The 10,806-nt window shown below is 36.9% G+C and overlaps 2 protein-coding genes across 2 annotated transcripts; both read left to right on the top strand.

The window, feature by feature from the left end:
• The first annotated feature begins 3,688 nt into the window (after positions 1-3,688).
• On the top strand, positions 3,689-4,831 carry LOC121378042. The gene has a single exon (XM_041506138.1). It carries the CDS (start codon positions 3,689-3,691, stop codon positions 4,829-4,831), a length of 1,143 nt encoding a protein of 380 aa, XP_041362072.1.
• An 843-nt stretch (positions 4,832-5,674) lies between these two features.
• Positions 5,675-6,979, top strand: LOC121378041 (uncharacterized protein F54H12.2-like). Its single transcript, XM_041506137.1, has one exon. It carries the CDS (start codon positions 5,675-5,677, stop codon positions 6,977-6,979), a length of 1,305 nt encoding a protein of 434 aa, XP_041362071.1.
• The last annotated feature ends 3,827 nt before the right edge of the window (positions 6,980-10,806 follow it).

Genomic DNA, 10,806 nt, shown 5'->3' with positions numbered 1-10,806 from the left:
AACTGGAAAACAATTCATTGTAGGCAAGTCTGACTAATTGTTGACTAGTCCAGCAAGCTATGTGTCACACTTTTAAAACAAAGATTAAAATTCTAACATATAACACAACTGGAAAACAATTCATTGTAGGCAAGTCCGACTAATTGTTGACTAGTCCAGCAAGCTATGTGTCACACTTTTAAAACAAAGATTAAAATTCTAACATATAACACAACTGGAAAACAATTCATTGTAGGCAAGTCTGACTAATTGTTGACTAGTCCAGCAAGCTATGTGTCACACTTTTAAAACAAAGATTAAAATTCTAACATATAACACAACTGGAAAACAATTTATTGTAGGCAAGTCCGACTAATTGTTGACTAGTCCAGCAAGCTATGTGTCACACTTTTAAAACAAAGATTAAAATTCTAACATATAACACAACTGGAAAACAATTCATTGTAGGCAAGTCTGACTAATTGTTGACTAGTCCAGCAAGCTATGTGTCACACTTTTAAAACAAAGATTAAAATTCTAACATATAACACAACTGGAAAACAATTCATTGTAGGCAAGTCTGACTAATTGTTGACTAGTCCAGCAAGCTATGTGTCACACTTTTAAAACAAAGATTAAAATTCTAACATATAACACAACTGGAAAACAATTTATTGTAGGCAAGTCCGACTAATTGTTGACTAGTCCAGCAAGCTATGTGTCACACTTTTAAAACAAAGATTAAAATTCTAACATATAACACAACTGGAAAACAATTCATTGTAGGCAAGTCCGACTAATTGTTGACTAGTCCAGCAAGCTATGTGTCACACTTTTAAAACAAAGATTAAAATTCTAATACATTTATAAATCAACTGGAGCACAGTTCATTGTAGACGAGACATACGAATTGTACAATAATACGATACATCGCGTGTGAATGGGTTTTAGCACGCTAATCCTGATGTCGACCGTTTCTTTGACTCCACTGTTCAAGTTCACTGCAACTTAGTTGGGTGAATTGTTCTCTTGTTATGACTTTATGTTATGAAGATACAGTGATAATGGTACATATATGCTAATGTTTATCAGACTATGTAACCATACCCGTTAATTGAACGCTGCAAAATATGCTTGGAGTTGATCTCACCAAAAACACTAAAGACTAAACAGGTTAACAGATGTGTACACAGATATGTTAGTAAGTTGATCTCAATGAAGACAACTGTAATTTGGAGTGAACCAAAAAGTACACGGAGGTGTGTTGCTAGGAAAGTAATATTTCAAACGGAGGCTACTCGCATTAATTTCATGTCGCATTTTAGTCTGCCCACCGTCACTCGCATTAATTTAGGGACGCGTTAATTTCAAGATCTACAGTATGTTTTGTTTCTTCAGTTCGAAGACTAATTCCTCACGTAACACGTTAGGTATTACGTAACCACCAGCTCGCCAGAGGGCATATTCACTGGGATGGTACAAAATGGCTGCGCCCGTTATATATAATAGCCGTCACATTTACCCGTTTTATTAATTAACTATACGATTATACTTGTTCATATTAAGCAATAATGTGCATTATGTATCGTTGAAGGGTGTATACTACCAAATCAAATCCCATAGACGACAATAGTAATATATGTGGCTAAAACTCCTACCTGCAACGTATCAACCGACATAAACGCCACAGATATAAATACTACCACCCCTCACACTTAAAGTGAATCAGAAAAAAATGGGGGTCAAGCTGCTCGTTTCTGAGATAACGGGTAGCGTCTATGACTACCCTAATTCCGCACAAAATTCGAGTACTTTTTTTTACAGGTACCCCATACATGTTTCAAGCACAAGGCTACTTGACACATTGGTACTAGATGAAATAAAATTGGATTTTTTTTTAACCCAGATGAAACTATTATTTTTTACAACCAACACACTCACATTTATAACCAATCACAGGACTTGTGGTGTTCACTTCTCTATCAAAAGTTGGGTGCACCTCGAACTTTGACCCAGCCGGAAGTTATTTGGTTTAGTACTACCTGAATATGCATACTAGTCCAAAAGCCTTGCTTTAGCATTCCTTTAAAGGGATGTTATCGACTAACAGAGACTTTTTAACGATTGTAATTACATATCAAATATATTTTTCTGCATACAATATTAGTGGCTGTATATTAAACGTGTTTCTGGTCGTTCTAATATTTGTACTAGGTTAAATTTCATTTTATTTCCTAAAAATTGATTTTTTTTTTAGTACGTACGAAATTATTTGAAGAAAAAATCCAATTTGGGCTTCTTACAAATATTAAGACGACCAGAAACGCATTAAACATACAGACACTGATATTCTAAACAAGAAAATATATTTAAAATGAAAGTTTAATCGTAGAAATATTTGATCATTCGGAAACATCTTACAATGCAGCAAACTCAGGAATGTCCCTTTAAAATCAGACATTACTCAAATGTTATTGTTTAGATTATCCATTTCCGTACATTCAAAGTGTTAGTAGTATAATTTGTACGTAGCGGGGACAACAATGGGAATACAATGGGTACGCCTCCAGTACAATGGATATGCACCTCCGATACAATGGGTCCCCACTCCAGTACAATGGAGACGTCCCCTATTGTTCTCTCTTAGTACAATGGAGACATCCCCTATTGTTCTTTCTTAGTATAATGGTGACGTCTCTGATTGTTGACATTATTACAATAGATATGCACCTATTGTTCGGTGGTACAGTAGGTGACACGCGTCTGTTGTTAGGTTTGACCGAGTTCTGAGTATTGTTCGGAGGTACAATAGGTGACATGCGTCTATTGTAACGTTGACCGAGTTCCGAGTATTGTTCGGAGGTACACTAGGTGACACGCGTCTATTCTAACGTTGACCGAGTTCTGAGGTTTGAAATACTCATTTGTTAGCATTATCCAATAACAACTTATCTTTTAACGAATTCATTTGAATATGTGTTATAAGATAAAGAAAAGTGTATTTTAATCATTATCTGTAACAATTGCGTTAGAAGATGAACACTAACGACAAGAAACAAGATGTCTACTTCAGTTGGAAATATGTTTTAAGATGCGAATACAGTTTTGATGAAACAATAGTAAGAAAATCTAACCACTGGTTTAAGAGTCGTACAGAATGCGTTATGGATGCTAAAAGTTCCTTCTGTGATTCGACTAACTGTACCAAGCGAATAATTACCAGGAAAATACGACCATCTCGTGTTCTCGTGGATGAAGTGGATGTATTTGAGAACAGAATATGTTTAGACAATTGGTTATCACTGAGTTATGCGATTGAGATATGTAAACTAATTCAGCGACTTTCTAAGGAAATGTGTATGGGATGCATGATTGATGAGGAAAGAACTCATACTTGTAAAACATTGTCCCACGATGATATGATTAAACGCTACTATCCGATAGCATTAACTGAACTGAACGAAATCGACGTCAGTACCAGGTGGATACGCCTTGTTTTTGATGATCCTGATGTTTCAGAAACCCCAGGTTTTATTTTGTGTCAGTACCAATGCAAAGACTATTTGGATATTAATATTAAAACTGTTGAATGGATGGAAATACTAAAAGAACAAGTATTGAACATGCTGCGTTTGGAAGATCGATTTGAAAAGTGAACATGTGCGTAGATATAAATTAACTTCACAGAATACATTAGCTCAGTTCAGCAATGTCGTTCAGAGTGAAACCTAACACTGAAAAGAATGAACGTGACAAGAACGGTCTTGAAAAATATTATACAAAACCGAGAGACGCTGGAGCTTTTTATGGTCCGAAGAAGTTTCACGACGCTTTGAAAAGACGTGGTTTAGAAAAATATAAGTTGAGCACGGTAACACAATGGATGAATGACAACGATGCATACAGTTTGCACAAGCCGGTCAGTCGATCATTCAAGCGTCTCCGTGTTCGTGTTAACAAAAAAGATGAGATGTTTGATATAGATTTGATGGACGTTAGTCGTCATTCAAAAGTTAACAATGGAATTAAGTACCTGCTTATAGTTATTGACATTCTGTCAAGATATGCATGGGCCATACCACTAGTTAACAAAAAACCGGAAACCGTATTAGAAGGATTCAAAACTGTTTTAAAAGATGATCGAATTCCCAAGAAAGTTCGGGTTGACAAAGGAACAGAGTTCGCTGGAGTATTTAAGCAGTTTCTTTTAAAAGAAAACATTAAACTGATTGTCACGCAGAATGAAGATATCAAAAGTAACTTCGCAGAGCGAATAATTAGGACACTTCGGTCGCTGCTCGCTAGGTATACGACTTATAACAATACACAAAAATACATAGACGTTTTAGCAGATCTAGTGCATAATTATAACAATACAATACACTCGTCTCTGGGACTTTGGGCACCGGCTGATGTAAATAAAGCGAATGAAATTAAAGTGTGGAGACATCTGTACGTCGAACCCATGGTTAAGAAACTTAAAGTAAAGAAACCATTAGCAAAATTTGTATTTAAAGTGGGTGATTTAACGAGAATCAGCTATTTGCGCAAATCATTCACAAAGGAGCAGGGCTTGAGGTGGACAGAAGAGTTGTTTAAAATACATTCTAGAAGTAGACGACAAGGTATTCCAGTGTACAGACTGAGAGATTTTCACGACGAAGTGCTGAAAGGGATATTTTATACCGCCGAACTTCAGAAAGTGACTAAAAATCAGGACATTCTGTGGAAAATCGAGAAAGTACTAAAGAAGACAAAACGACAGGGGAAAGTGTATTATTTGGTTCGATGGTTAGGTTGGCCACCTAGTTTTGATTCGTACGTAGACGAAGGTGAACTGAAAACGGTGTAAGTCATGGAGAAGTACGTTATATTGAAGAGCACTGATTCAAAAGAAGTGTTTCCTGACAACAACGCCTATTGTTTCCGCGTAAAGTTAAACCAGAGACTAATGTTTGAAGGTGTTTGGATAGTGTCTCTTGTGGAACTTAATTTTGGGGAAATTGATGTTCATGGTACGAACGATTTACAAGTAGACGTGCTGTGTAATCTGTGTGATAGCAGTATAGTGGGGGATGCTTTGGTTCCACTGCTGAGACGTGTCGATTTACGCGACGGTCCTCGTTACGAGTTTAACACGCTGTGGAACATGCCTGTTGTAGTGAAGGACAGCGCGTATGTCAAAATACATATAAAAGCAGCATCAGGCAATCCAATTTCATTTATTAAAGAGACAACGAGTGTGACACTACTGTTGCGACGTTATCCATTTCTAGAGTAAATTACTATGGATCGAAAGCTTTATGTCCCTGATGTAAATAAATGGTTACGGTATTTCGAAAAAGGAACAAAGAATGTTGTTCATTCGAATAAGCAAGTGGGATCTGGTGTTGGTAATTATAAGGATAAGTGGTTTTCTTACATGATTCCCATTGTACCCAACCATGTCAACAGTAACGATGACAAGAACAAAAACAAGTCTATAATAGAAGTGTCGTCACAGTCTCAAGATGTCGTAGAACGTGCTGAAGCTGAACAGAAACGTACAAATGCAATAAAACGTAAATCTACTGATCGAATCGTCAAAACCAAAAAAGTCAGGCACCTGACACAACGCAAGAAACAGACTCCTGCATCGAAGTACAAATCAGCTGTTAGTGAAAAAGATATATTTGTATAAACAACAACAAACAGTATGTCGCTGCTCACAGACAAAGACTTTGTGGAAGGGTTACCAAATGCCTTGGACCTGTTTACTATGCCCCCATACCAAACGAGTGTGTTTCAACATTACTACGTAGACTGCAGACCCATCAGTCAAATTACAGATTCGTCCCCAGTAGAATTCCAAATTGCAAACAGTGGAAGCGACTACGTAGATTTGAAACGTAGTCGTTTGCATGTAAAGCTGAAAGTGAGCCACTCTGATGGGACAGTTCTGGATAAAGATGAACACGTGGGTCCGGTAAACCTATTCATGCAAGCTCTGTGGTCGCAAGTCGCTGTGTACTTACAAGGTCAGTTGGCGAGTTCAGCGAACAATCACTATCCCTACAAAGCAATTATTGAAACCTTACTGAATTATGGTGTAGACGCTAAACAGTCTCAACTTCAGGCACAGTTATTTTACAAAGACAAAGGGGAGGTACAAACAGACATTGAAAGCACAGATCCCATTACCGGTGCTAATTCTGGATTACTCAACAGAGGTGCATTCATCGCAAACAGTAAAACAATTACCATGGAAGGTGCACTATGCGAAGATATTTTTAACATAAGTAGATATCTGGTGAATGGCGTGGATATTACTATAAAGCTATTTCGGAGTTCCGTTCCCTTTTGTCTGATGTCCGGCAAGACTGGTCAGGAATACATGATCGAGTTGCAAGATATCTATTTCAAGATATGTAAACTGAAAATGAACAGTGCCCTGATTCTGACTCACAACAAGCTGTTTGAAAAATCCAACGCCCTTTATCCATTCACTAAAACCGAAGTTAAAATGAGTAGTATTCCCTTTTCTCAACAAAGTTACGTGTGGGACAACGTGTATCAGTCACATTGTCCAGGTAGACTAGTTGTTGGGTTTGTAAACGGTGATGGTGTGAGTGGATCCTATACAAAGAACCCTTTCAACTTCCAGAGTTCATTTGTGAAAACTGTGTCTTTGTATTTGGACGGTGTTAGCATACCAGGCAGACCAGTAGAAGCCGAAGACATAAGCGCATACGTGAATTTGTTCGAGGGAGTCAACAGATGGGGTCAAGACAGTGGAAATTACATTAAAAGATCCGAATTTGTTTTGGGTCATGGATTGTTTGTGTTCAGTCTAGAACCTGTGTTTGTGGACTCTGATTATTTAAGCTTAATTAAGAGTGGTAATTTACGGTTAGAAGTACAGTTTAAATCAGCACTGAATAGCACAGTCAGTTGCATTGTGTATGGGGAATTTCCCAGCTTGATTGAAATCGATCAGACCAGGAACGTGTTTGTTAAATAAAATCATGAATGGTATACAAATGCAATGTGCGATCAATTGTGACCCAGATCTACGTTCACGTATTGTCGGTGTTTACTCGAGCGATACACTACCACGCTTGAAATGGGGGAGACCCTGGGGGTGTATTGTAAACACGGACCCATCTCACCTTGCCGGCAAACACTGGGTGGCGTTCTATTTTAACAAAGACAAAGCGGAGTTTTTCGATAGTTTCGGGAAACCACCCGAGCATTACAATATAATGTTCGTAGAATATTTAAGGAAACATTATACATCTTATGTTTACAATAGCAAATCCCTTCAAAGGATAAATAGCAGAATGTGTGGATTTTATTGTTTGTATTACCTGCTACAGAAATGTAAAACTGAACTGATAATGAACGAAATTGTGAATCAGTTCAGTGAAGATAAATTACGGAATGATGTATTTGTATGCAGTTGTATATGTAAATACTTTAGATACTGTACGCAATCGTGTATTCCATGTAACTCACTAAATATTGTAAACTATAAATAATACAGTATACTACAGCAAATATGTATTATGCTGTAAATTATTAATAAATTGATGTGAAAAATGTGTACGTTGTCATGTTATTATGTTTCTGTGTTGTGAGGCCTTACCATTATCAAGGGGTGTTTACTCCAGTTTTATTACAGTTGTTTACTCGAAAGCAGAGAAGTAATAATTCCAAAATAAACACTTTTCTGAATAGGTATCCGAACAAAACACCATCACAAGTCAGTATTCCAAACCACATTTCTGAACAGGTATCCTAAAACGCATTACTGAACAGATATCCTAAAACACATTACTGAATGGGTATTCCAAAACACATTACTGAATGGGTATTCCAAAACACATTACTGAATTCCAAACACTTTGAATTTAGCTATCCAAAGCACATCATATTTACATTCTACATTAATATGGGGTTTGTACCAAAAATATAATTTGTTTTGTTATTTATTTCCTCTTTTTAACAAATATACTGAACAGCACATTAAACGCACCAGTATTCTCATTGCTATAAAATAGTTTACTGATAAGTACAATACGTTAATTTCAAAATAGTTTACTGTTAAGTACAATACGTTAATTTCAAAATAACGTAGGTTGCACCACTGATGATTTCCCTTTGCTGTTCATTATATTTATGCAGTGAGCTTTTGTCTCAAAGTAACACATATATTTCCGTTCGTCTGTTTTAAGCTGTTTTTTGTTTTTGTTTTTTTGTTTTTTTTTACACAAAAAACCAACCTCCTATATGATCGCCGTGCTTTGCTACTAACAGTTTGCCAGGAGATTCAAAATGCTTGCAATGTCATGGTGTGGCCGCAGTGTAATCTCTACTCTGTACACATAGCAGAATGTTTACATTAACACCTAGCCTCCTTTATGATCGCCATACTGTGCTAATAAACAGTTTCGACAATTATTGCGGTGACATGGTGTGACCGCTACTGATTAAATATCCTATCAGGTAACACAAATATTCGGTCAGACATGACTGTTTGAAAGCGGTCAGTCGCTTACATTACAATTTTTGTTTTCATAGCCACAAGTGATCGTGTAAGCAATTCATATTACGAAAATATACTTCTTATAGCTGGACTTTCTATTTGTTTGCCATATACAAGCATGAATACATAGCTCATTTGAGTTTATGTTCGCTTGAGGTGCTTGCGTTGCTCGGTGGATCCATTTAGCTGATTGCTGTTACTCCGTCCCAACCAGTAAATCACAACTGGTATATCAAAGGCTTTGACATACACGTGCTTTACTGTTTGTGAGAACCTACATCTAAAAGATCCAGTGTTGCTAATGAAAAACAATGGTTAATAATTAATAAACCAATGTTCTCTAGTGGTGTTGTTAGAATATATATATATATATATATATATATATATATATATATATATATATACACACACACACACACACACACACACACACACACACACAAAATCGTAAGTCCACCACAACTTTGTTTCCTAGTTATCCTTTTTAAATGTACTTATTTCCATTACTCTTAGTATCTGTATTCAATGACAAAATAACAATTCATTCAATATCATGAACAAATGTACTTTATTGGATTAGTAGTACATACAATTTATTACATTTGTAAAATAAACAACAGCGAAAAATACATGTTACATCTAATCCTGTGCATTTACAAACGTTCACTTCGGTCATATGTTTTAAAGGAATTTCTTCCCGGGTGGACCAAGGTCTGCCTGTCTCTTCAGAAACAAAACAACTGGTTTCTTCTTTCCATTCTTTACCATTACCGAATTTGACTTGATTATGTGAATGAGTTTTGGTCGCTTCCTATTGACAACCATGCTGTTTTTAATGTCCGGACTGGCCAATGGTCTATGTAACTGTGAACATAAAAATGTATAGAATAAACTTAAGTATGCTATTCCGGTTCACTCATTTCAGAAAGATCTGAATGATTAGATTCCGACTCGCTTTCTTCTTCTTCTGTCAGATCTACATGTGGTATAATGTCTTTCATGATGGGTTTCAACAGTAGCTTGATCTTGTCCTTTATCACTGTGTGATCTGTGTTAGGATCTGTTTTGTTTAAACTATCGAATATAAATCGAAACAAAGGTGCTTTTGAAAAATACTTTGTAAATTCAATGATAACAATCAGTGTTTTGACTAATTCATGTTCCCACAGTCGCGCTAGTTTTCTCTCTATCCACTCTTGTGTCTTTCCTTGCTGTTGATATTTCTTACGTCTGAGTTTCATGTCTTCTAGATGGTTTGCACGAACACGACCCCACACACGTTGTAAGCCGACATTCTGCCATTCTATAGTCAGATCATGATCTCGTTTATCAAACATGTGTTTTCCGTCTCCTTTCTGCGAGTTAAAAATGTCATGACTGTTGGTGTCTTCATCATGGTATTTGGTGCGTTTTCGGGGTTGTACCAATTCGTTCTCAGGACACCACGTTTTAATATGGCGTTGTAAGTCAGTCATATTACCAAACAAAATGCCACAATCGGTACAAGCAGTAGCCATAATAAATGAACCTGTTTCGTCACTGGATTCGCCCAAGTCTTCGTCAGTATATTCCTCTTGTCCCAAATTGCTACCGGTTTCAGAAAATGATTTAACAGTGTCTACGGCTCGGGTATCTGAAGGAATCTGACTGTCGGGCGGCGAAGAAACGTCTTTTAAAGTATTACTGTAATGCTTAATTCCGTGGTCTGTGGGTTGAGTGGACTGCAGTTGTTGGATCCGTGCTGGAATGTCTAAAATATTGGGTTTAAGTCTGTTATTCTCGTGAGTTGATGGTCGCAAATCGATCGTGAGATTGCCGTAAGGTTTCTGAACAGCAGTCTCATAAACTGACATAAAACGATCACTATTACTGGGGTAAATTCTTCTCGCAAACAAGTTCACTTGCTGTCTGTCAATGGGTGAATTGAACAAAGTCACGTAGTGAGAGTTGAGAGCAATATCACGTGACTCCTTGCCTCTTGGAAACAAGTTTTGTAACAGAAGAAAATTAGTTACATTCTTGTGATGTGAAGTTCTTGTAAATAACTGAGAGATGCGTTTGTCATCCTTGGCCTCGGTCATATGATCATCCAGAATTAAAACATTGTTGTTGCGTGCATTAAAGAAATTGTCGTCCTGTAAGTTGTAGGGGATACCTTTCTCAAACTGCACTTGGGGCATTCTTTCACGAATAGTGTTGTAAAGCGGCTGCCACTCTGTGTAACACCATATGATGTTGTTAGGTGTCGGCTTGATGAGTCCTTTTTGCAGTATTTGATACATAAACATAGTTTTCCCACATCC

Source organism: Gigantopelta aegis, chromosome 7 (assembly GCF_016097555.1).
Source record: "Gigantopelta aegis isolate Gae_Host chromosome 7, Gae_host_genome, whole genome shotgun sequence".
Lineage (NCBI taxonomy): Eukaryota > Metazoa > Mollusca > Gastropoda > Neomphalida > Peltospiridae > Gigantopelta > Gigantopelta aegis.
This window is presented reverse-complemented; position numbering and strand designations above follow the sequence as displayed.

What these genes read in the sequence shown, in the direction of transcription:
- LOC121378041 (XM_041506137.1), top strand. Translation starts at nt 5,675, where the DNA reads ATGTCGCTGCTCACAGACAAAGACTTTGTGGAAGGGTTACCAAATGCC.
- LOC121378042 (XM_041506138.1), top strand. Translation starts at nt 3,689, where the DNA reads ATGTCGTTCAGAGTGAAACCTAACACTGAAAAGAATGAACGTGACAAG.